At 46.9% G+C, this 26,773-nt stretch overlaps 2 gene segments (V, D, J or C); both read right to left on the bottom strand.

Moving 5' to 3' along the window:
- On the bottom strand, nt 1-15,481 carry LOC131489629 (immunoglobulin lambda variable 1-40-like). The segment is given in 3 exon segments: nt 1-104; nt 2,912-3,238; nt 15,318-15,481. Coding segments are annotated over 3 exon segments (477 nt in total).
- Nucleotides 15,482-25,616: 10,135 nt separating this feature from the next.
- LOC131489669 (immunoglobulin lambda variable 1-40-like) lies at nt 25,617-26,441 on the bottom strand. The segment is given in 2 exon segments: nt 25,617-26,249; nt 26,363-26,441. Coding segments are annotated over 2 exon segments (501 nt in total).
- Between the last annotated feature and the right edge of the window lie 332 nt (nt 26,442-26,773).

The raw sequence follows: 26,773 nt of genomic DNA, 5'->3' as shown, positions 1-26,773 counted from the left end.
CTAGGGGTTGGCCTCCCGGATGCCCTGGTTATGGTGCAGGATGGGGGTGCACTGGGGAGAAGGCTGAGTCCCCCGGGGAGCTGCTGCAGGAGATGGAGAGGGGCCTGGAGGGCAGGCAGCGTGGTCAGGAGGTGGATGGCAGGATGAGCACCTTCAGGGTACCTGACGCACCAGCAGTCAGGCCATTGCCCCCTCTCTGCCCTCAGCCCTTGTAACCGCCAAGTCCTTCACTTTACGTGACACTTATACAACCACATCTTTCTGTCCTTTCATTGTTTCAAGATATACTTTTCTCTACCATTCTTTTCTTTTATTGTAGTTTAAAACTTTTTGAAGTTTATTCACCTTTGAGAGACAGAGAAAGACAGAGTGTGAGCAAGGGGGGGCAGAGAGAGAGGGAGACACAGAATCTGAAACAGGTGCAGGCTCCGAGCTGTCAGCATAGAGCCCATCGCAGAGCCTGAACTCATGAACAAGGAGATCATGACCTGTGCCAAAGGCCGACACCTAACTGACTGAGCCATTCAGGCACCCCATTCACCATCCTTTTAAATTCATCCTATATGTATCTTTATTTTAAGAGTGGCCCTTTTGATCCGTTATGTCAATCCATGTCTGTAACTGGAACAATTGGTGCATTTAAATGTAATATAATTTAATATCTTTAGGTAATGTATTTAATTTAATATCATCTTTGTTATCTTATTTTGTTCTCTTCTTAAATCCAGATTTAGATTTAAAGAAGTTAAATTCCTTTCTCACTCTTTTCTTGCATCCTGTTTCACATATTGACTATTTCGCATGTTGACTGTTGTGCAGTTTTTACATTTAGTAACATGGATGATGAGTAGCCTGACCCGGAACAAGAGAACTAGGAGGAGACCCTGAGGACTGGGTGTCACCGGAAACCCAACTGGGGCCTCCACCTGGGAGCTGTTAGTGCCGGCCCATGTTTTTCTCGCGAAAGTTTGTTACACTTTCCAGAGCAGAAAGAAGCGACTGCCACAACCAGACTAGGCAGCCTTCTGAGTCCTCAGGACCATGAAGCCTGGACGTGAGGCTCGTCTCTGCTGTCGAAGAGCCTGTTCAGGGAAGGAGCAGGTGTCCCGGGTGGCACACTGAGTCGTTGGGGTTTGCCGCGTCTTCTCCCCCCTTCCGGTCTCAGAAGGATCTGCATGGCACCTGTGCTTGTACCTGCCCACGCGCCTTCTCAAAGGAAACCTAAAAAGAAGCAGTGATAAAGTGCTTGTACAGCCTGTCTACTTATTGCTAAAGTTTTGAGCCAGGGTCTTTAGGAAAGAAAATATTTCACCATTTATTCAAATTACCTTTTATGTTATTACCTGAATTCAGTGATTGTTTTCTTACAGAGCCATTTGAAATGTATACATCTTTATCCTAGGATCAAAAACAGTGAACACTCTGAATTCTTTTTAAAGTCTCTAAGAAAACAAAGCATTTGCTTTTATTAATGCTCTCCACCTCTCCTGGGCCTGCCTCCGTTTCACATCAGCACCTTGTGCCTGGGAGTGTGTGTTGGCCTGAGCTGACCAGGTGCAGACGTCAGAATGGACAGGGGCCCGAGCTGTAGTTTTATGAGATGGGAACCACCTGGCCTGTGTCTCCTCCGCAGATGCCGGAGCCCACAGACCATGTCCCAACCTGAATTACAAAGACGATGGAGGGAAGACGACACATATGGTGGGGACCTGGTTGTTCAAAGTTCTATCATCTGCCTCTCTTATCTGGACCCCAAACTTCCAAGCTACGTGGTCAGTCAGGGACTGAGTTCAATTCCCACAAGACACGCACTGTGTTAACCAAACCAATCGCACAATCCCTTCCCTTGTCGCCCAATAGCGTCAGGGCAGATGGAGGGGTGATATGATCGAGTCACGTGAAATCTGAGGCTGCTGATCAGTGGGAGATGGAGAACAAGTCTGTGTCACACAGAGGGTGTGTCGTGTGGGTGTGACCGGAGCCTGCAGAGACATTCGGTCGTCATGTGAGAAGTCAGGGTGAGGCACAATGTATTGCTTGTGTGTTCCCTTTCTTCCCCAGACAGTGTCGGCTCCCTGAGCCTGGGGACCCTCCCTGTCACTTCTGCACTGCGACTTGAGCTCCTAAACCAACAGAGGTCATGTAGTGAAGGTTCAGTAAATGCCATTCATGCATATCATGTGGACAATGACTTTCCTGAGTCAGACACAGCTGTACTGTGTGTCCGGGTCTGTCTTGACACCTTGATATGAACTCATCTGTGCCCCTCAAAACCCTGTATGGAAACCCGAACCCACATTGTGACTGTTTGAGAAAAGGCATTAAAAGATGTAATCGTGGATAATGAGGTTAGGAGGGTGCTGCCCCCATAAACAGTGCTGGTGTCTTTACAGAAGAGGTAGAGGCAGCATGGGTAAGCACACATGGGAATGCCACGTGAGGACCCAGGACGAATGTCGCCACTTGCAAGTCAAGGAGAGTGGCCTCAGGGGAAATCAATCCTGCCACCCCCTTGAACGTGGACATTTAGGCTCCAAACTGAGAGAAATTCACTACCGTTGGTGTAGGCATCCAGTGTGTGGTATCGTCATATGGTAGGCGTAGCAGACAGGCACAACCCTCAGGGACACTGGTCCCCAGGACAACCGGCCCCAGCATCCAGGAATTTCTGCTCAGCTTGTATAAAACAGAAAATATGTGCCTATAAGGACAGGCTTTGGGGACAGAATTGACAGGGAAAGGACATAGACTAGAGGAGGTTCGTTGGGTTTTGTTTTCAGGCCTCAGTTTTAGGTCAAACAAAGAGGGAAGCAGCTGTGTTGCTTCAAACAAAGAGGGAAGCAGAAGGTGGCAGCTACACAAGGAAAGCCCATCACTGTGGGGACGACAGGTTTTTGTCTCACTTTCCCACAGGCCTGGAGCTCTGTGTGAGCACTGAGACTATCGTCCAATGATGCACAATAGTAATCAGCCTCGTCGTCAGCCTGCAGCCCAGTGATGGTCAGGGAGCCCGAGCTGCCAGACTTGGAGCCAGAGAATCGATCGGGGACCCCAGAGGGTCGTTTGTTATTCTCATAAATCAGGAGACTGGGGGCCGTTCCTGGGACTTGTTGGTACCAGCTCACATAATTACCACCCCCGATGTTGGAGCTGCTTCCAGTGCAGGAGATGGTGACCCTCTGGCCCAGGGACCCCGACACTGAGGGCGGCTGAGTCAACACTGACTGGGCCCAGGACCCTGGAAGGGGTAGAAACACAGAGAGGGTGATGCTGGGGTCTGGATACAAGGGAGTGGAAGCAGGACCCACATGTCCTCCCAGAGCCCCCTCTAGTGTGCCCTCATCCAGTCACCTGTGCAGTGAGCAAGGAGAGTGAGAAGGAAAGGAGACCAGGCCATGGTGGTGGTCATCACCGATTCTGTCTTCTGTGCCTCATGGCTGAGCAGAGCCTCCCCTAACCTCTCCCTTCCCCTCTTCATCTTCTGAGGGAGGGAGGGCCCCCTCCATGCAAATGAGACCCCAGCTCTCTGACCCCTCCCTGGGCCTATGTCAGTTCCCTCCGCCTGAAGATGTCAGGGGGCTGGTCGAGGGGGGGCTGTTTCAGGCCAAAGGGTGAGGAGGACACAGTTGTGAGCCGTGTGCAAGGGGCACTGACAGTACAGGTGGTAGGTTTCAGTTCTCATCAGCCCTGAACCCACAGCAATGGGTCCTGTGAGCCCCCTGGTGTTCAGACTCAGAGCCGCCATTGTTTGAACTGGTAGGCAAGTCCACCAAAGAGAGCTCCTGTGTCCCCATTGCACTGCCCACTGCACTCTGACAAGGGTCAGTCCAGGTGTTCCTCTAGGGAACCTCCCATAACCTAAGGCAGACTGGATGCTCTACTCAGACTCCTCAGGGAGAGTCAGTCCATGACCGCCTGTATGGATCATGGGTCAGGAAGGAGGTGGTGTCTCTACCAAAAGTCCACTTAGATCAAGATCATGCCCAGTGCAGTGATGAGTACCACTGGACACGTGGACCCTTCTGTGTAGGATTCTGTGTCCTTTCCTGTTACGTGATTTCTCCCGGGTTTCCAGAGCTCACCTTCCTCCAAGTTTCCCACAGCACTGAGGAAAGAGGGAGAGCTCTGTTCAGGCTGTGGGGAGAAACAGTTGTGTGTATTCCTCGGGACGTTACGCAAAAAAATCTTTGTCATCTGTCACTATGTCTGCCTGTTGAAAACAATAGCTCTCCTCATACTATGTGCAGTGATTCCTTCCAGGATCTGCTCTCCCAGCAAAGAGACCCAAGTCTACAGGAGCCTTGAGTGTGACACTGACCTCAGAGCCCAAAGACAAACTTGCAGGCCGTTCTGGGAGGGAAGGAGCGACAGCAGCAGGTGCTCTGACGAGGATCCGGTGACACAGTTTATGTGTTAGTCAGCACTTAGCCCAGTGTGCCCTTTGAATGGGTGTGTGCTCCTTTATACAAAATTTCTCTCAGTAATATTTATTTCAGTCAATGACATCTTTATTATGAAAATGCAGATACAATCACTAGTATAGTTTTCATACAACTGTATTTATTGCAGAGCAAAGATGGATAGAAATTGTAGGTAAAAACATGGATGGAAAAACAATGCAAAAAGGATGCCTGCTATAAACTTTTTGCAAAGTCATGTTTTCTTTGCAACCAGCTTACTATGGTGGCATTGTTCTATAAGTAGGTGAGTCTGGCATGATGTGCAATGAAACCCCAGTGGGAGTCTGTTCCTAGGAATCAGAGCCATCTCAGTGATTCAATTACTAAGCACACACAGAGCTTCTAGGAGAGAGCGATTTGGGGTCAGACTTGTCTCTGGGGTGAGCACAGCTCTACCTGTGTTCTTTGTGTCCAGCATATGCAGGAGAGAGCAATAGTTCATCCAGCCACCATGACTAGAGGAGTGAATTTCTGTTCACCAAGGCTACATGAATCTTCGGTCAAAGATCCCACATGTGAGCGGTGGAGAGGTGGAGATGAGGGGGACTATGTCCCTGAGGTCACAGGCATTGTGGCCCCAGTTTGAGACAGAAGAATTTTCATCAGAACTCCAACCTGGCTGGAGGTGTCGCTGGGGGGACTGAGGGAGTAACAGTCCAGCATTAAGAGCACAGGGAGGGTGTGATACATCCCCCTGGGCTTTGAGCTGTGTGGGAGCAACACTGAAGCTGCTATTCCAGAACCAATGTACTGATCAGCCTCAAGTGCTGACTGGAGCCCAAGGGCGTCAGAGGCTGAACTGCCCACAACGATAGAGACTCACCCTGGGATTCCTGAGCATCAACCTGTCTTAGGAGAGAAGGTGATCAGGGCAAGTCCTGGCTGCTCAGTGACAGGACACTGGTCACACTGGATGTCGCTGGAGTTTCCTGATGATGAGAATGCTTCCTCCTGGGCTTGTGACCCTGAGGTTGGCTGGATGAGCACAGGTTGACCATAAGTTTTGGGGAGGAAGAGAAGCCAGGAAGCTACAAAATCCCGAACACCATATACTCAGATACAGGAGAGATCCGTGTTTGTGTGTGTATGTGTGTGTGTGTGTGAGAGAGAGAGAGAGTGAGAGAGAGAGAGAGAGAGAGAGGGAGAGAAAGAGAGAGAGAATGGAAAACCTTTCCTTCAGAGGCCACACATGAAGACAAGTGTATCCCTGTCCCCTTATGTCCTCTCTGCATTTGCTGAGTGTTGTGTTGGTCCCCATGCAAACCCATCCCTGGCGCTGGCTCTCTGTATGACTGTCCAGCGTTCTGGAGCTTGGAACTCAAGAAGACCAATGTCTGGAAGTCCACTTCTCTTGCACGAGTATGAAACTTACGCAAAGGGGAGGAATATGGTCTGAATTAGTTCTATAGGAATTTCACTGAATCAGAATGTCAGGCCTTGTGGATGGGCCTTCTATCCATTCTCCTTCCTGTAGACACATTTCCCATAGCTGTGGGGTCTTCAGGTCTTCGGAAGCACAAGATAGGGGCTGATCACACAGCCCCTTCTTCATGCCCTTCACATCACAGCCCTCCCCCACTGTGCCTCTCGTACCCCCTCATACCTCCATTGGGTGACCGTCAGATAGTGTCTACTGTTATTTTGCAAAAGGTTTAATGCTTGACACTGCATTGCTTGGTGCAAAAGTGTGTGGCTGAGTGAGTGTCCTTATGGTCTTAGAAACCAATATTCTCAAGACCAAGAAAAGCTGTCATGTATTGAAATATGCAGCCAATCCTTCCTTCGTTCACCATGGCAAAAGTTACCCTGTGTGCAGCCTCGGTCATTCTGAAGGCAGAAGTAATTGCATGAATCGCTTCTCTGTGCAAATACTCAAAGGCTGGGTGGACATTCATTTCACGGAAATACGGTAATCATGTTGTCGTATTACAGAGATTGATGAGGTTGGTGGGGCATGAAAACTACAATCAGAGATGAGAGCAGGAATCACATGAGGAAGTGATTTCCTGCTGGTCCATTTCTGCATCGTCTCTTTAGAGATGGATCCTGGAGAGTGGAAACTCTTGCAAGATTATAGTTTTCTCTGAAATCCTAACATAGAGATGGAGTTCGGGCCTGAAGAGCCATAGAGAGAGGCGGAAGGCCTGAGGGAAGCAGGAGAAGAGGGGAGACGAGCAGAGTGTGTGTGGGGGAGGGTGCAGTGAGGAGAGTCTGAAGACTTTGGGACTCACTTTTAGTCAGATGGGTGAGAGAGGAAATTGTCTCTGACCAAGGTGCTTATTAACATGTCAGATATGGTTGTGTCATCAGTAACACAAGAGACACAGTTTACGGCTTGAGATTTGTGGATGAACGTGAGTACCTCTGTCACCATTTTCAGTCCAGACAACAGTACTGTATGATCTCAGAAACTACACACCTGTCTCTACATCCTAGATGCTGACACCGAATTGCTGAAATTCTTGTCATTTTCTAAATGAAAAGAACACTAGAAACATCTTAGTTCTAATGATGTGACTCTGGGTGGGCTCCCTGAAGCCTCCTGGATGGGGCTGGTCCCCAGAAAGACCAAGGCTTGGTCAGAGGCTGGGAATCTTCACCCCTCATACTTGAGAGACAGGAAAAAGGCTGACAGCGTAGTTAATGTCTGATCATGTCTCCCCGAATCCTCAATAAAATCACAAAGCACAGTGATTGAAGAGCTTCTGGTTTGGCGAACACATCCACTCCCAGAAGAGATGCACCTCAACTCCCCAGGGACTGATGCTCTGGTGCTCGGGACGCTCCCAGACTTGACACTAGGTGGCTCTTCATTACTTGTTCCCCTGTCCCCTTCACCATATCTTTAATGAACTGACTAAAGGAGTCAGTGTTTCCCTGAGATCTGTGAGCCCCTCAGGCGAATAAATGGAACGCATCGAGGGAGATGTGGGAACCTCCAATTTGTCGCACGTTGGACAGAGGGTACAGGTGAGCTACTAGCTGCTGTTGGCATCAAAATGGGGAGCAGCCTCCTGGTGCTGAGCCCTTCACCTGTGCACATGTCACCGTTTCCTGGCAGATAAACCTCGGTGTGAAATTCAGGTAAATTTGAGGACACTCTCCACATGTCCCAGAGAGTTCCTTGTTGTGGGAAAACACATAAACAGACAAACATATAATCAATGACCAGGAGTGTGTAAAGTGAATTATTCTGAGACTAGTAAAGGAGAGACAACAAGAGAGAGAGAGACTGAGGTTTATGTTGTAAAAGTATTTATTCTCCAGACACCATAAGCCTGTGCCATCGGGCTCTATTCCCTCACCTGTGTGCGCTCCTGGGACACCTGTGCTGTCTCAGGCAACAGCATGATCTGTGTGTTATTCCTTCTTCCTCAAGGACACGTGACCCCTCAGAGGACTCCCTCCTACAGGAGCGTCCACACAAGTGTCTCAGTACAGGATGCTCGGAGACAAGGCTTTCAGCCCCAAGTGTTTTTGTGTCACTCCCTCCTTGTCTGAGACACTGTAAGGAAAGCTGCTTCCACTGCCAGGATCTGTAGCACAATAGAAGCTTCGTGCTTAGGCTGCTCATCAGAGATGAGCAGAATTCCTGCATTGGCCCAGGCATCTTTGGATTCAGAGAAGCAACTGGGGACCCCGGACCCTGGTGCTTATTTGAGTGTGAAGAGAACCAAAGAAGATACCAGGGAGGGCTCCCTGGCTTCTCTGGAACCTGTCTATGTAGTAGCTGCAAACACGAAATCCACTGTTCATGGCGCAGGTGAGTCCGGCCGTTGCTTCTGGAGATGCAGGGATGGAGGGCGGCTGGGTCAGCACAGGCTGGGATAGGGGACATGCGAACACAGACACTCAGGGGGGATGGGGCTAGAAAGGAAAAAGAAAAAGCATCTCTCAGGTCACTGAGGACAGAAAGAGTGATTTGGAGCCCACCCTGTGTCCGCAAGGCCTGTCCCTACCTGTGCAGTGCGGGAGGAGCTTAAGGAAGACAGGAGTACAGGCCATGGTGGCACAGCCTCTGGTCCACACACTGGGCTGGGCTACCCCAGGCTCTCATTTCCCCTCCACCCCTGACACAGGAGGGGCTGTCCATGCACAAGGGTCCCATTCAGTGACAGTCCAGCCCCTCCCTGAGCCCTGGTGCTGGAGCCCAGCCCACACCACACACTGAGGAGGGTGGAGGTAGGACTCATCCCCCGGGGAGAGCTCTGGAACAAGCACGTGCTGACATAGCTCAAAGCCTCCAGGTTGGGCTCCTTTGGGTGATTGGTCGTCACTGACCAGCACTGTAGGGTCCACAGGGCTGTTGCAAGCATATCCTATTGAACTCATGTTGAAACACGAAAAATGAATGGAAGCAACTTGTGAGCGATAGCTCCTATTAAGAATACATTGAATGCATACTTTCTCAAAAAGTTACAATTTGGCTATAAAAATATACTGAGTGTATAGACCAACTTTAATTGAAAAATGGAAAATGTTTTTCTAGAAGCACTCCATAGAAATGCATAAGATACAGATGTTTTCACAGAGGACAACTAACAAAACTTCAGAATTGAGAAGAATATTTTTTATTTGCTCCTTGTTTTTTCATAATATCAAAAGGCATATAATATGTTTTAGTTCGTTTACAAGGGTTATAAAACTCAAAAGTACACTTTCAAAAAACATTCCCCTAAAAGGAAAATTACAGACCATTATTATTAAATAGTGGTAGAAATACTCTGTATAAAATATTAACAAAGAGACCTCAATACCATATTATAAATTGATACACAATTATTAAGTGTGATTTACTCCAATGATAGTAAGAAAATCTTTACTTACATACCATCTTATTACATTAAGAGATACGATCATATTGCCCCAATTGGTCTCAAAGAGCCTTTGGCCAAATTTCACACCAAATCCTAATAAGAGCCACATAAACACAAAAACAGATCCATTTATAACATGGTAAAACGCACACTCTCACACACTTATGATGTGGTCCTGAGGCCGGCATCCTTGTTCATGGAGTAGCGCGGGGACCAGCTCCACAAGGATCAAGAACTTGCAAAGGGAATCTTCACGTCCATTATTTTGCAACATTATTCCTCACGTGTTAGACAATGTAACTAAAAAGCCAAAATCGATGGTTACTACTTTGCATGGATGGGAAAGGAAAGTGGTCACTCTTGAAGTCCCAGATGGATGTCATGGCCTTAGATAGGGCCGTGCTGTGGCAGCAGTGACAGCAGAGATCTTAGTGAGTGATTAGTCTCAGTGTTGGTGACTTACTGGTGACACTGGGTACCAGAGACACGATGGGTGGAACAAACGCAGCAGAGAAGAGGTCTTGTCCCATGTGAGCGGGTGAAGAGCCCTTTGCAAGGTGTGGGGCAGTGACCCCGGATCTGAAGTGATTATTTCCTCCCATTCTGGTTGCATCCTATACAATGTCAAGCTTCACATTGATGGGGCATCTGTCCCACACCCAGAATAGTGCATATTGCAGAGGTTTCCAGTGGGGACCTTGCCTCAAGTGACCAGTTTACTAAGAGACGGGTTGTGAGTCTCGTATTGCTGCCCTTGCTCCTTGATGAACTGAGGAGAGAGCATGTCCTGTGTGACCTCAGGGACTGCTTTCTGTAAAATCTGGCAAAGTCTCCCTGTATAAAGGACTGAAGGAGACACTCCAGGACATGGTGGACACCACACAGAGCTCTGTTCCCTGAGGTTCCGTTGAAGGGATTCTGCCCACAAGCTGCCTTATCCTCTGGGCAGGTCCTGAGAGCCCACTTCCTCCTGGGAAATGCGCTCTGTCTATGCCTTGTGTATAAGCCTGCAATTTTCCAGACGCCAGAGGGAAAAAGGAAGAAGTGATCCACGTTGGAAGCAATGTGGTGACGCAGCCAGATGCAGGGGCTCACAGGGCAATGGACGCTCCCAGGTGGAGGCAGGTCACATAGCCCTGAGGCTCCAGTGTGCCTACTGCCCCCAGGCAGCTTAGCTGCTGACCCTCACTCTGCAGGCCCCTGTTCGCTCTGATCCCCTGCTGCCCTAGGCACCATGTCCTCTGGCTGCTGTGATCCCCTCTGCACACCAAGCAGAATGTTCATTTGGACAGCAGTCGTACTGATGTTGTGAGCCATGGGAGCGGAGTACGAAAGGGCCTTTCTGGGTCCCTTATTGGAACCATGACACTCTCACGTTTGGAAAAGTATCTCAGTGGAAGCTTGTGATTTGGTTCGAAATGTCCATCTCTGCCAACAGTATCCCCAGAACTGCTCTGTGTCTCCTGTTCACAGATGCTGCACATGGTAAATGTAAGGACAGCGAAGGGGTGTTGCTGGGACACACATATGGGGACACGGCCCGTGTGCATGTGCGGCGTGCAGGGGAGCTGGGACAAAGAGGTCTTTACAGAGCTGCGGTACGTAAGGGGGGAACTGTAGGGTGAGCCAAGGGATGTCCCTGAGAGGGGGAGCCCTGGGTCGGAGGTCAGGGCGTGTGTCAAGGCCCGAGAAAGAGGGGTGGCTGCTTGTCGATGACTCTAGTGGACATCCACTGGAGGTCTAAGAGGTAGGCCAACTGACCACCTGAATCCAGCATCTCCAAATGGAATCGAAAGGCAAACCTAGGAAGAGAAATATACCTTCCTTAACGCTGAAATCTGGTTTGACTCGTGCATGTGTGTGAATGTACATATATTCAAGGGCCACAATATATGAATACTTCACGTAAAACATCTGATCCTTGTCTTTCATAGTGAGTCAGGTGATGACCCAAAATGCTCCATGACCTTGAGAGTTTACTTTGTCCTTTGTAGCACTAAGTGTCTGCAGCTTACTGCTATGTCCTTGGTGCTCAGGAAATGGTTTTGAATTAAAAAGAATCCATCAGTGAATTAACAAAGGGAAAAATACCAGTCTCCACATTCTTTACCTTATGGCTAAAACGGGCATCGGCTCTTTCTTTTGGGCCATCATCATCCATTCAAATTGTGAACCACAGACACGGGTGTCATCTTGGACACATCCTTCGACCTCACACACAGCCTCCACGTAATTCCTACATCCAGCGTTTTCTAAACCAAAAGCCATGTTACAATGTACACACTGCCCAAAGCAATCTATAGACTCCATGCAATTCCCATAAAAATTCCAGAGACAGTTTTCACAGAAATAGAAAAAAATCTCCCGACTTTTATACACAACCAGAAAGACCCCAAATTGCCAAACAATATTGAGAGAGAAGAACAAAGCTGGAGGCACCAGACTTCCTGCTTTTGAGTTATATTACAAAGCTATAGTAATGAAAACCAGTAGGGCATTGGCCTAGAAAGAAACACATGGATTGATGCGACAGAATAAAAAGACCAGTAGAATAAAACAAGACCCTTCTTCCCCAGTGTTCTAGTAGTCACCTGCCTGACTGTGGTCCCGCTCAAGATTCTGCCTGCAAACGTTTTTGTTCTGTGCGATGGCCCAGACGTCGGTGCCTGGCCTCAGGCCTGGGGAAGGGTGCCATGGGGTTGGAGGGAGAAAGGTGATGTAAGGGAGTGAGTCAGAGCTGAGCACTCCCGGGGCCCCTGAGGCCCAGGTGAGGGACAGTCACACTGCAATGTGGACCCTGTTTGCCTTAGTAGATGAGAGCCATTCGAGTATTTTCCTGCTGGCCTGGCCCAGAGCCCAGTCCTCTCAGGGCAGTCTGAGCAGCCCACCGATGACCCCTGTCCTGGTCACCCAGCTGCTCTGACAACACACAGCATCCCTAGAGGACGCTCTGACCTTTGCAGATGGATATTTGAGCTTTCAGTGTCCAGGGAAGGATCATGAGTGGATCCTCTCCTGGGTGCTTGGGATGGAGACATTTATTTTCTTCAGGTCACTAACAGCATCCAGGCTGCTCACCATAGGGCTTATTTTACAATGTTTATGTTCCTGGACATATTAGTGTTCCCTGACATTGGGTTTGCTTGCTGCAGGGCCCTGCCATCACTACCAGTCTCCAATATGAATTTGTTTTAATGTTTATTTCTTTTTAAGAGAGAGAGAGGACAGAGAGAGAAAGAGAGAGAGGACAGAGAGAGAAAGAGAGAGAGGACAGAGAGAGAAAGAGAGAGAGAGAGAGAGAGGCAGAGAGAGAGAGAGAGGGAGAGAGAGCAGGGAGGTACAGAGAGAGAGCAGGAGACGCAGAATCAGAAGCAGGTTTCAGGCTCTGAGTTAGTGGCACAGAGCCCAAGGCAGGGCTTCGGCTCACGAACCACGACATCATGACCTGAGCTGAAGTCTGAAGCTTAACCGACTGAGTCACCAGGCACCCCTACCAGTCTCCAATCGAAACCAATTTCAAGGCCTCGTATTTCCCAGGATCACTCCCGGTTCGTATGTGATAAAAAGTCCATGCGGGTTATCCTTGAACTTTGAATACTTTTTGCTGTTGCTGCTGTATTATGAGAATCTCCTGTTATATCCCATCACCTCCATGGTACAGGCTCTGGGGCCTTTGAAGTCTCCGTTTGTCAAAGACTACCAGGTCTCCGCAGAGAAGTATCCACTGTACTTAATTCCCAATTTGGGTTTTGACTGGGCCTTTATACTTAGTCTGGAATTTAGTTTTCTTCTCTGGTATACTTATGACTCATTTGCCTCTCTAATAGTCCAGTTTTGTAAGTGTTTTCAGGATGACCATGATGTAAACCACTATACAGTACAAGGGAATCGATCTTCTTAGAAATTTGTTCTCTGCTCATCCATTAAGGGACATTCAGGGAAGGGAATCCCACTCACATTCAACCCTATTATATTTATTTGGTAAATGTTCCATTGGTTAAGAGTGAAAAGACGACAAAATGTCTAGATTTTTTCTGGTGATACCAGGGTTCTCTAGACAATGTAGGATGGGTTCATAGGCCTTTTCTCCAAAATAGTGAGATTCCTTTCAGCATCATTCCAGACCGAGTCAGAGGAAAAACAAAGACAGAGAAAGCTTAGAACAGATGCAGTTACACTCTACTGGTCTCACCCTGGTAATTACATCTGCAACAGTCTCATTTCCAAATACAGTCTCATCCTGAAATATGGGAGTTTTTAGAACTCTTAATCACATGAATTGTTGGAGACACAGTTCAACGTGTAACAATTAATATCCACAGTTTATTCAGGTTTTCTTAGTTTTTACCTAATGTCCTTTTTCTGTAGTAAGATCCAGTTAAGATTCTTTGCGACATTGAGTTGTGAATTGTCCTTAAGCTTCTCTTACTGTGACACTTCTTCAGACTGTCCCTCTTGTTGGTGCCTTTGTGCATACTAACTGAGTGGGGGTTATGCCTGACGTCATTCAAGCCAAGGGTTTATACCTGTTCCATGAAATTTCTGCACGGGAACGTGTCTCATCTGATTCCATTTATTTATACCATCAGTTAACAATATAGATGGCAGATACATGTGTAGACACTGAGTTTCAACCCAATCCTTTTATGTTCCTGTGGTTGAAATCGTTCTATTTTGCCTCATGGGGGCCCTTTAGGTTGGCTCGTGAGCTCCTAGATACAACCTGTCCTTGTGTGTTTGCTCACATGGGTATGTGTGGCCGTTGTGCGCTGATTTGCTTGCGTTTGTTTGGGAGACAATGCCAGACAATGACAGAGTGTCATTTAAGGGCCATTAGTATCATATAGAATAATCTGTGGCTCAGAGTGTTTTCCTCTGTTCACATGATTCTTTTTCAGCGTTTAGCACCCCCGTGACCTACAGATGTTTGCAGAGTTTTGCTTCTTCCAATGTTGGATATAATTATCAAATTATTTATAAAAGTGGCACCTCCTGGTGACCTCTTAGTTGGTTCCTGGTTGGGTGATTACATTTAAACGTAGAATAAATATCCATGTGCCAAGTTTAGGTTGCTTTCAGGCTTTGTGATTAGGAATAAGTTGTTATAAACATTGAAGTGCAGGGTTTTTCCTATGGACAAAGGTTTTGAAACTTATCTTCATAATTTTATACTTTTAAATTGGCTTTTTTTCACAAATCAGAGATAACAAGAAGAAACTAGCCACTGCCATGGACATAATAGTACCAGATGCAGATAAGGCTAACTTATTTTTCAGGCACCACATGGGTAGAGTGCAGAGGAAAAATGAAAATGCTTCATTTCTTTTTATATCAGAAGGAAAAATTGATACGATCAGGCCTAGAAGTAAAATACCTCAGCTGATAAAAGAAGAGATTTCTCTTTAATGGAGACTCTTTATGTCAGAAGGGGTTTCTGAGAGTGACTTTGAGGACAGAAAGGACAGGAGGAACCTCACTCACGGGAGGTGCCCTTGCATGGACCTGGGCCCAAGTCATCAGCCACAGAATGAGCAGAATCACAGGCTAAGCTGAGGAGGCAACTGCTGATGTGTTTCCCTGTTTACAGATGAGTAACTAGGTTTTTGTCTCACTTCCCCACAGGCCTAGAGCATTGTGTGAGCATTTAGACTACAGTCCCACGATGAGCAGTAATAATCAGCCTCGTCCTCAGGCTGGAGCCCAGTGATGGTCAGGGTGCCTGTGCTGCCAGACTTGGAGCCGGAGAATCGATCAGGGACCCCTGAGGGTCGGTTGCTATTACCATAGATGATGGTTTTGGGGGTCATTCCTGGGATTTGTTGGTACCAGTACACGTAACTACCAACTCCAGGGCAGGAGATAGTGACCCTCTGGCCCAGGGCCCCAGACACTTTGGATGGTTGGTTCGGCCCCGACTGAGCCCAAATCCCTGGAAAGAGAAACAACAGAGATGTTATTCCTGGGGTCTAGAGACAAGAGGAAGAATCAGGCACACACTTGTGCTTCCAGAAGCCCTTCCCGTGTCCCCACATCGAGTCACCTGTGCAGTGAGCGAGGAGGGTGAGGAGGAGAGGGGACCAGGCCATGGTGGAGGTCAGCACCGATACTGCCTTCTGTTGCCTCACAGCTGAGCAGAGCCTCCCTTAACCTCTCCCTTCACCTCTTCAACTGTTGAGAAGGGGAGGGCCCAACCATGCAAATGCGATCCCCCTGTTTTCTGACTCCTCACTGATTTCTATAGGTGCCTCTGCCTGAGATTGTCAGGGGGAAGGGCAAGGGAGGGGCAATTTCAGGGCAGTGGGTAGGGAGGTCACAGATGTGAGCCCTGAGCCAAGGGCACAGACAGTTGCAGGTGGCACTTCTCATCTCTGATCTACCGTGACCCCTCAGAAACAGGCCTTGAGTACCCCTTAGCGTCCAGACACAGTCATGCCATTGTATGAGGTGAGCACAGCCCATCAGAGACCACTTCTGCCTCCCCACTGCTCTAGCCACTCTCCCCTGCCTCAGGGCTAGACCAGGTGTCCCCACATGTGGCCCCCTATCACCTCAAGGCAGACTCTCTCTTCTACTCAGACTCCTGGGGGTGAGCCTGTCCATGGCTCCCTTGACTCTTAATGGGTCAGGCCTGAAGAGTTGTCTCTACAAACATTCCTCTAACAGTAAAGGTGTATCAAAAGGGGAAGGAGTTAATTGGGTATGACAGTGGAGGCAGGGCTCCAGGTGACCGTGCCAATGCAGGAAGCAGCAGAGAGCAGAGGGCAACTCCCATGGGGGCCTTTGGCAGATGGGACCTGACCCTGATGAGATTGTTCTTTACATGTGCATCTTACCCTGATGGAGTGTCTTGATTCACACTCTATCCCGGCATCTATGTCAATGTGCTCATTGCCAGACGTCTGAGTCATTCCAGTTTTCTCTCCCAAAGTGCATCAGGAAATATCAGTGAGATCCTAAGGATCCCATTTAGGGCATCTTCTCTAGGATTCATGTATATTCTTTCTGAAACCCTTCCCAAATCCATGGTAGCTCTGTTCCGGAGACCTCGCAAAGGACCGTTTTCAGCCTATGTCTTCCCTGGTGGTCAAGAGGAACTTGAATGACTTTCTCGTCTTTTTATTCTATGGCATCAACCTATGTGTCTCTTGAGAACAATACCACGTTGGTTTTCATGACTACAGCTTTGTAATATAATTTGAAAGTGCGAAGTATGGTGTCTCGAGGTTTCTTCCTTCTCAAGATTGCTTTGGCAATTTGGGGTCTTTTCTGGTTCTATACAAAATTCAGGTTTTTTTTTTTTTAATTTCTGTGCAAAACATCATTGGAATTTTTATGGGGATTTCATTGAATTTATAGAGTGCTTTGAGTAGCATGGACATTTTAGCATTATATTTAATGTGGAGATCCCTGGATTTAGGCATTACCTGGAGGCTGTGTGTGAGGTCTAAGGATTTGCCTAAGAGGACCTCCATCTCTGTGCTTAAAAATGTGGATGGATTGGGTGCCTGGGTGGCTCAGTCGGTAAGCGTCCGACTTCGGCTCAGTCATGATCTCACTGTCCGTGAGTTCGTGCCCCGCGGCGGGCTCTGTGCTGACAGCTCAGAGCCTGGAGCCTGTTTCAGATTCGGTGTCTCCCTCTCTCTCTCACCCTCCCCCGTTCATGCTCTGTCTCTCTCTGTCTCAAAAATAAATAAAAACATTAAAAAAATTAAAAAAAAATGTGGATGGATTATGATGATTCAAACAAAGAAGAGACTAGTTTTGGCAATAAGGTAAAGAATGTGGATATGTGCATGTTTCCTTTTTTTTACTGATGTATTCTTTAAATATCAAAAACCTTTCCAGAGCACCAGCTAACCGGTAAGCTGCAGACACTCAGTGCTGCAAGGACAAACAAAAGTGTCAAGGTCGTGGAGCATGTTGGGTTTTCATGTGACTCACTATGACAGACAAGGAGGAGATGTTTCATGGGAGGTATTCAACGGGAAGCATTAAATATTTATAGGGCTGGAGCACACGGTTCTATGTTAACCGAGAGTTGATGACTAGAAGTGTGTGTGTGTGTCTGTATAACTATATCTTATATTTTATTTATACGTAGTTTGTGTTCCATATATATATATATATATATATATATATATATATATATATATAGTACAAATCCCAGGAGATATATCCTAGATGTATTTTCATGAACAGGGCAGAGAGGGATTAGATAAACCACTGGGGAAAATAATTGTGTGAATATTTACAGGAGGAGTAGAACCTTGTGTGACACAGAGAAGGACTGGAGAGGGATCTGGGGTGAGTAGTTATAAAACATTGCACACTGAGAAAGGAGGGCTTAGAGCACCAGGAACTTCTGGGTCATGGGACTCAGCTCTGTTGGGTAGTAAGGTCTGTCTGGAAAATACCTGTTCGGGTATTTTCCTGCTGGCCTGGCCCAGAGCCCAGTCCTCTCAGCGTCAGTGTGAACAGGCCACCGCTGACCCCGGTCCTGGTCACCCAGCTGCTCTGACAACACACATCATCCCTAGAGGACACTCAGACCTTTGCTGACGGATATTTGAGCTTTCAGTGCCCAGGGAAGGAGCATGAGTGCATCCTCTCTTGGGTGCTTGGGATGGAGACATTAATTTTCTTCAGGTCCCTAACAGCGTCCAGGCTGCTCACCATAGGGCTTAGTTTACAGTGTTTACGTTCCTGGACATATTAGTGTTCCCTGACATTGGGTTTGCTTGCTGCAGGGCCCTGGCATCACTACCAGTCTCCAATCTAAATTTGTTTTAATGTTTATTTTTTTTGAGACATAGAGAGACAGAAAGACAGAGAGAGAGAGAGAGCAGGGAGTTACAGTGAGAGAGCGGGAGACACAGAATCAGAAGCAGGCTCCAGGCTCTGATTCCGTGGCACAGAGCCCAAGGCAGAGCTCGGCACAGTTCAAATCATAATTAATATCCACAGTTTATTCAGATTTTGTTAGTTTTTACCTAATGTCCTTTTTCTGTAGTAAGATCCGGTTAAGATTCTTTGTGACATTGAGTTGTGAATTGTCCTTAAGCTTCTCTTACTGTGACACTTCTTCAGACTGTCCCTCTTGTTGGTGCCTTTGTGCATACTTACTGAGTGGGGGTTATGCCTGACGTCACTCAAGCCAAGGGGTTACACCTGTTCCATGAAATCTCTGCACGGAAATGTGTCTCATGTGATTCCATATATTTATACCATCAGTTAACAATATGGACGGCAGACATATGTGTAGACACTGAGTTACAACCCAATCCTTTTATGTTCCTGTGGTTGAAATCTTTCTAGTTTTGCCTCATGGGGGCCCTTTAGGTTGGCTCGTGAGCTCTTAGACACACCCTGTCCTTTTGTATGTGCGCACATGTGCATGTGTGGTGGTTGTGCACTGGTTTGGTCGCGTTTGTTTGGGAGACAATGCCAGACAATGACAGAGTGTCATTTAAGGGCCATTAGTATCATATAGAATAATCTGTGGCTCAGAGTGTTTTCCTCTGTTCACAGGATTAATTCTTTTTCAGCGTTTAGCACCCCCACGACCTACAGATGTTTGCAGAGTTTTGCTTCTTCCAATGTTGGATATAATTATCAAATTATTTATAAAAGTGGCACCTCCTGGTGACCTCTTAGTTGGTTCCTGGTTTGGGTGATTATTTTAAACCTAGAATAAATATCCATGTGCCAAGTTTAGGTTGCTTTCTGGCTTTCGTGATTAGGAATCAGTTGTTTTAAACATTAAAGTGCAGGGTTTTTCCTGCACTTTTTTCGTTTTCTGACACTACTAAGGTCCTCCGTACTCATCCTGCACCATTGCCGTCTGGGATAAGATTCCCCCGAGAAAGCCCCATGTCTTCCCGGGAGAACGGTATTAGAAGGTAATATCTGGTAAAATGCATCTCAGGCCTTATGGGGCCTTATGGGGCGTCATTGCTTCCGGTGTCACTCAGCCTACGCATGAAGGACAAATGCATGAGGAAACTAAGCCAGGACCGTGGGCATATTGGTGACTGTGTCCACATGCAAGTCTCTGTCTCCATCAAACTACGCACGTCGTCAGACTGCCATCTGCGGCTCTAATCCGTGACCACATCCTCTCCCCAGCCTCCTCCTTTGGTTGTATCTGTGACTTTCCTTTCAAGCAACAACTGTGGCTCCAGCACCTCATTCCATCCATTTACTTCATTGTTCGGTGACAGTACACAGTGCAGTCACGTCACGATCGTCAACCTGCCCCCCCACCCACCACGGGACACAACCTTAGTTACTAGAGGACAGAACTTTCATGCAGTTTCTTATGTCTTTACACATAGAGGGTCCACTCACTTTCAGCACCTCGGCTCAGCGGCTCGCTCCACCCCTGCACTGACGTGGGCTCACACGTGTTACTACAGCTACATGAGTTTTGTCACCTTCTACTTTCCATCATGTGCCCCAAATTCCTACATTTTTCTACGTACTCGTTAAGTTTCTGACATGGGGCGTGTACAGTGTTCAGTGAATTCTGACGATGACAGAGTGTCATTTAAGTGCCATTAATATGATATAGAATAATTCTGTGGCTCAGAATGTTTTACTCCGTTCACATGATTAATTCCTTTTCAGTGTTTAGCACCTCTACGACCTGTAGATGTTTGCAGTTTTGCGTCTTCCAATGTTTGACATAACTATCAAATTATTTATAAAAGTGGCACCTCCTGGGTGACCTCTTAGTTGGTTTCTGGTTTGGGTGATTATATTTAAACCCAGAATATATATCCATGTGCCAAGTTTAGGTTGCTTTCAGGCTTTAGTGATTCAGAATAAGTTGTTATAAACATTGAAGTGCAGGGTTGTTCCGATGGACAAAAGTTTTGAATCTTATCTTCATAATTTTATAATCTGAAATTGGCATTTTTCACAAATAATAGAAAACAAGACAAAACTAGTCACCGCCAATGAGATAATAGTACCAGATGCAAATAAGGCTAACTTATTCTTCAGGCACCACAAGGGTGGAGTTCAGAGGAAAACTGAAAATGCTTCATTTGTTTTAATGTCAGAAGGAAAATTGATATGATCTGGGCTAAAAGTTAAATAGCTCAGCTTATAAAACAAGAGATTTCTCTTTCATGAGGACTCTTTGTGTCAGAAGTGTTTTCTGAGAGTGACTTTGAGGACAGAGGACAGGAGGAACCTCACTCATGGGAGGTGCCCTTGCATGGACCTGCGCCAAAGCCATCAGCCATAGAATGAGCAGAATCACAGGCTGAGCTGAGAAGGCAACTGCTGATGTGTTTCCCTTCTTTACAGTTGAGTAACTAGGTTTCTGTCTCACTTCCCCACAGGCCTAGAGCATTGTGTGAGCTTTTAGACTACTGTCCCACGATGAGCAGTAATAATCAGCCTCGTCCTCAGCCTGGAGCCCAGTGATGGTCAGGGTGCCTGTGCTGCCAGACTTGGAGCCGGAGAATCGATCAGGGACCCCTGAGGGTCGGTTGCTATTACTATAGATGATGGCTTTGGGGGCCATTCCTGGTGTTTGTTGGTACCAACCCACGTAACTACCAACTCCAGTGCAGGAGATAGTGACCCTCTGACCCAGGGCCCCAGACACTGAGGATGGTTGAGTCAGCCCCGACTGAGCCCAAATCCCTGGAAAGAGAAACAACAGAGATGTTATTCCTGGGGTCTAGAGACAAGAGGAGGAATCAGGCGCACACTTGTGCTTCCAGGACCCCTTCCCGTGTCCCCACATCGAGTCACCTGTGCAGTGAGCGAGGAGGGTGAGGAGAAGAGGAGACCAGGCCATGGCGGAGGTCAGCACCGATCCTGCCTTCTGTTGCCTCACAGCTGAGCAGAGCCTCCCTTCACCTCTCCCTTCACCTCTTGATCTGTTGAGAGGGGGAGGGCCCAACCATGCAAATGCGACCCCCCTGTTTTCTGACTCCTCACTGACTTCTTTAGGTGCCTCTGCCTGAGGAGGTCAGGGGGATGGGCAAGGGAGGGGCAATTTCAGGGCAGCGGGTGGGGAGGTCACAGATGTGAGCCCTGAGCCAGGGCACAGACAGTGGCAGGTGGCACTTCTCATCTCTGGTCTACCGTGACCCCTCAGAAACAGGCCTTGAGTGCCCCTTAGCGTCCAGACACAGACATGCCATTGTATGAGGTGAGCACAGCCCATCAGAGACCACTTCTGTCTCCCCACTGCTCTAGCCACTCTCCCCTGCCTAAGGGCTAGGCCAGGTGTCCCCACATGTGGCCCCCAATCATCTCAGGGCAGACTCTCTGTTCTACTCAGACTCCTGGACATGAGTCTGTCCATGGCTCCCTTGACTCTTAATGGGTCAGGCCTGAGGAGTTGTCTCTACACACATTCCTCTAACAGTAAAGGTGTATCAAAATGGGAAGGAGTTAACTGAATATGACAGCGGACACAGGGCTCCAGGTGCCGGTGCCAATGCAGGAAGCAGCAGAGAGCAGAGGGCAGCTCCCATGGGGGCCTTGGCAATTGGGACCTGACCCTGGTGAGATCGTTCTTAGATGTGCTTCTTACCCAGATGGAGTGTGTTGATTCACACTCTATCCTGGCATCTATGTCAATGTGCTCATTGTCAGACGTCTGAGTCATTCCAGTTTTCTCTCCCAAAGTGCATCAGGAAATATCAGTGAGATCCTAAGGATCCCATTTAGGGCATCTGCTCTAGGATTCATGTATACTCTTTCTGAATTCCTTCCCAAATCCATGGTAGCTCTGTTCCGGAGACCTTGCAAAGGACCGTTTTCAGCCTATGTCTTCCCTGGTGGTCAAGAGGAACTTGAATGACTTTCTGGTGTTTTTATTCTATGGTATGAATCTATGTGTCTCCTGAGAACAATACCACATTTGTTTTCATGACTACAGCTTTGTAATATAATTTGAAAGTGCGAAGTATGGTGTCTCGAGGTTTCTTCATTCTCAAGATTGCTTTGGCAATTTGGGGTCTTTACTGGTTCTACAAAATTTAGGGTTTTTTTTAATCTCTGCGCAAAACTTCATTGGAATTTTTATGGGGATTGCATTGAATTTATAGAGTGCTTTGGGTAGTGTGGACATTTTAGCATTATATTTATTGTGGAGATCCCTGGATTTAGGAATTACCTGGATGCTGTGTGTGAGGTCTACGTGTTTGTCTAAGATGACCTCCATCTCTGGGCTTAAAAATGTGGATGGATTATCATGATTCAAATGATAGAAGAGATACTAGTTTTGGCAATAAGGTAAAGAATGTGGATATGTGCATTTTTCCTTTTTTTCACTGATGTATTCTTTAAAAATCAAAAACCTTTCCTGAGCACCAGCGAAGTATCGGTAAGCTGCAGACACTCAGTGTTGCAAGGACAAACAAAACTGTCAAGGTCGTGGGGCATGTTGGGTTTTCATGTGACTCACTATGACAGACAAGGAGGAGATGTTTCTTGTGAGGTATTCAATGGGAAGGATTAAATATTTATACGCTAGGGCACACGATTCTATGTTAACCAAGAGTCTATGACTAGAAGTGTGTATGTGCGCATGTAACTGTATCTTATGTTTTATATATATGTAGTTTGTGTTTCATACATTTTTATATATACACATATATACATATATATACATATATGTATATATGTGTATATATATGATACAAATCCAAGGAGATAGATCCTAGTTGTATTGTCATGAACAGTGGAGAGATGGATTAGATAAACCACTGGGGAAAATAATATGTGAATATTTACATATGAGTAGAACCTTGTGTGACACAGAGAAGGACTAGAGAAGGATCTGGTGTGAGTAATTATAATACATTGCACACTGAGAAAGGAGGGCTTAGAGCACCAGGAACTTCTGGGTCATGGGACTGAGCTCTGTCGGATAGTAAGGTCTGTCTGGAAAATACCTGTTCAGGTATTTTCCTGCTGGCCTGCCTCACAGCCCAGTCCTCTCAGTGTCAATGTGAACAGGCCACCGCTGACCTCGGTCCTGGTCACCCAGCTGCTCTGATAACACACAGCATCCCTAGAGGACACTCTGACCTTTGCAGATGGATATTTGAGCTTTCAGTGTCCAGGGAAGGAGCATGAGTAGATCCTCTTCCGGGTGCTTGGGATGGAGACGTTCATTTTCTTCAGGTCACTAACAACATCCAGGCTGGTCAACATAGGGCTTATTTTACAATGTTTATGTTCCTGGACATATTAGTGTTCCCTGACATTGGGTTTGCTTGCTGCGGGGCCCTGGCATCGCTACCAGTCTCCGATCTAAATTTGTTTTAATGTTTATTTTTTTTTAAGAGAGAGAGGACAGAGAGAAAGAAAAAAGAGAGACAGAGAGAGAGAGAGAGAGAGCAGGGAGGTACAGAGAGAGAGCGGGAGATGCAGAATCAAAAGCAAGCTCCAGGCTCTGATTCTGTGGCACAGAGCCCCAGGCAGGGCTTCGGCTCACAAACCACGAGATCATGACCTGAGCCAAAGTCTGAAGCTTAAGCGACTGAGCCATCCAGGCACCCCTACCAGTCTCCAATCGAAACCAATTTCAAGGCCTCATATTTCCTAGGTTCACTCCTGGTTCATATGTGATAAAAAGTCCATGGGGGTTATCCTTGAACTTTGAATACTTTTTGCTGTTGTTGCTGTATTGTGAGAGTCTCCTGTTATCCCACCACCTCCATGGTACAGGCTCTGGGGCATCTGAAGTCTCTGTTTGTCAAAAGACTACCTGTTCTCCGCAGAGAAGTATCCACTGTACTTAATTCCCAATGTGGGTTTTGACCAGGCCTTTATACTTAGTCTGGAATTTATTTTCTTCTCTGGTATACTTATGACCCATTTGCCTCTCTATTGGTCCGGTTTTGTAAGTGTTCTCAGGATGAACATTGATATAAACCATTATACAGTACAAGGGAATCTATCTTCTTAGAAATTTGTTCTCTGCTCATCCATCAAGGGGAATTCAGGAAAGGGAATCCCACTCACATGCAACCCTATTGTCTTTATTTGGTAAATGTTCCATGGGTTAACAGTGAAAAGACAACAAAATGTCTAGGTTTTTTCCGGTAATACCAGGGTTCTCTGGACAAGGTAGGATGGGTTCATAGGCTTTTTTCTCTAAAAGAGTGACATTCCTTTCAGAATCATTGCAGGCCGAGTGAGAGGAAAAAGAAAGACAGAGAAAGCCTAGAACACATGCAGTTACTGTTTACTGGTCTCACCCTGGCAATTACATCGGCAACACTCTCATTTCCAAATAGAGTCTCATCCTGAAATATGGGAGTTTTCAAAACTTTTAATCACATGAATTGTTGGAGACACAGTTCAACGCGTAACAATTAATATCCACAGTTTATTCAGAATTTCTTAGTTTTTCCCTAATGTCCTTTTTCTGTTGTATGATCCAGTTTATGATTCTTTGTGACATTGAGTTGTGAATTGTCCTTAAGCTTCTCTTACTGTGACACTTCTTCAGACTGTCCCTCTTGTTGGTGCCTTTGTCCATACTTACTGAGTGGGGGTTATGCCTGACGTCATTCAAGCCAAGGGTTTATACCTGTTCCATGAAATCTCTGCACGGGAATGTGTCTCATCTGGTTCCATTTATTTATACCATCAGTTAACAATATGGACGGCAGACATATGTGTAGACACTGAGTTACAACCCAATCCTTTCATGATCCTGTGGTTGAAATCTTTCTAGTTTTGCCTCATGAGGGCCCTTTAAGTTGGCTCGTGAGCTCCTAGACAAACCCTGTCCTTGTGTGTGTGCTCATACGGGTATGTGTGGTGGTTGTGCACTGATTTTCTTGCTTTTATTTGGGAGACAATGCCAGACAATGACAGAGTGTCATTGAAGGGCCATTAATATCATATAGAGTAATTCTGTGGTTCAGAGTGTTTTCCTCTGTTCACATGATTAATTCTTTTTCAGTGTTTAGCACCCGCACGACCTACAGATGTTTGCAGAGTTTTGCTGCTTCCAATGTTGGATATAATTATCAAATTATTTATAAAAGTGGCACCTCCTTGGTGACTTCTTAGTTGGTTCCTGGTTTGGGTGATTATTTTAAACCTAGAATAAATATCCATGTGCAAGTTTAGGTTGCTTTCAGGCTTTAGTGATTAGGAATCAGTTGTTATAAACATTGAAGTGCACGGTTTTTCCTATGGACAAAATTTATGAAACTTATCCTCATAATTTTATAATTTTAAATTGGCATTTTTCACAAATAATAGATAAGAAGAAGAGACTAGCCACTGCTATGGAGATAATAGTACCAGATGCAAATAAGTCTTACGTATTTCAGGCACCACAAAGGTAGAGTTCAGAGAAAGAATAAAAATGCTTCATTTATTTTTATATCAGAAGGAAAAATTGATATGATCTGGCCTAGAAGTAAAATACCTCAGCTGATAAAACAAGAGATTTGTCTTCCATCAAGACTCTGTGTTGGAAGGGTTTTCTGAGCGTGACTTTGAGGACAGAAAGGACAGGAGGAACCTCACTCATGGGAGGTGCCCTTGCATGGACCTGCGTCCAAGTCATCAGCCACGGAATGAGCAGAATCACAGGCTAAGTCAGGAGGCAACTGCTGATGTGTTTCCCTCTTTACAGATGAGTAACTAGGTTTTTGTCTCACTTCCCCACAGGCCTGGACCACTGTGTGAACACTGCCACTGCTGTCCCACGATGAGCAGTAATAATCAGCCTCGTCTTCGGCCTGGAGCCCAGTGATGGTCAGAGTGCCTGTGCTGCCAGACTTGGAGCCGGAGAATCGATCAGGGACCCCTGAGGGTCGGTTGCTATTATCATAGATGATAGTTTTGGGGGCCATTCCTGGGATTTGTTGGTACCAACCCACGTAACTACCAACTCCAGTGCAGGAGATAGTGACCCTCTGGCCCAGGGCCCCAGACACTGAGGATGGTTGATTCGGCCCCGACTGAGCCCACGACCCTGGAAGGAGAAACAGACAGAGATGTTATTCCTGGGGTCTAGAGAGAAGAGGAGGAATCAGGCGCACACTTGTGCTTCCAGGACACCCTTCCCGTGTCCCCACATCAAGTCACCTGTGCAGTGAGCGAGGAAGGTGAGGAGGAGAGGGGACCAGGCCATGGCGTAGGTCAGCACTGATCCTGCCTTCTGTTGCCTCACAGCTGAGCAGAGTCTCCCTTCACCTCTCCCTTCACCTCTTGATCTGTTGAGAGGGGGAGGGCCCAACCATGCAAATGCGACCCCCCTGTTTTCTGACTCCTCACTGACTTCTTTAGGTGCCTCTGTCTGAGTATGTCAGGGGGATGGGCAAGGGAGGGGCAATTTCAGGGCAGGGGTGGGGAGGTCACAGATGTGAGCCCTGAGCAGAGGGCACAGGCAGTGGCAGGCGGCAGTTCTCATCTCTGATCTACCGTGACCCCTCAGAGACAGGCCTTGAGTGCCCCTTAGCGTCCAGACACAGTCATGCCATGGTTTGACATGAGCAG

This window comes from Neofelis nebulosa, chromosome 11 (assembly GCF_028018385.1).
Source record: "Neofelis nebulosa isolate mNeoNeb1 chromosome 11, mNeoNeb1.pri, whole genome shotgun sequence".
In the NCBI taxonomy this organism is placed as follows: Eukaryota; Metazoa; Chordata; class Mammalia; order Carnivora; family Felidae; genus Neofelis; species Neofelis nebulosa.
The sequence above is the reverse complement of the archived record's forward strand: the minus strand, read 5'-3'. Positions and strand labels throughout refer to the sequence as shown.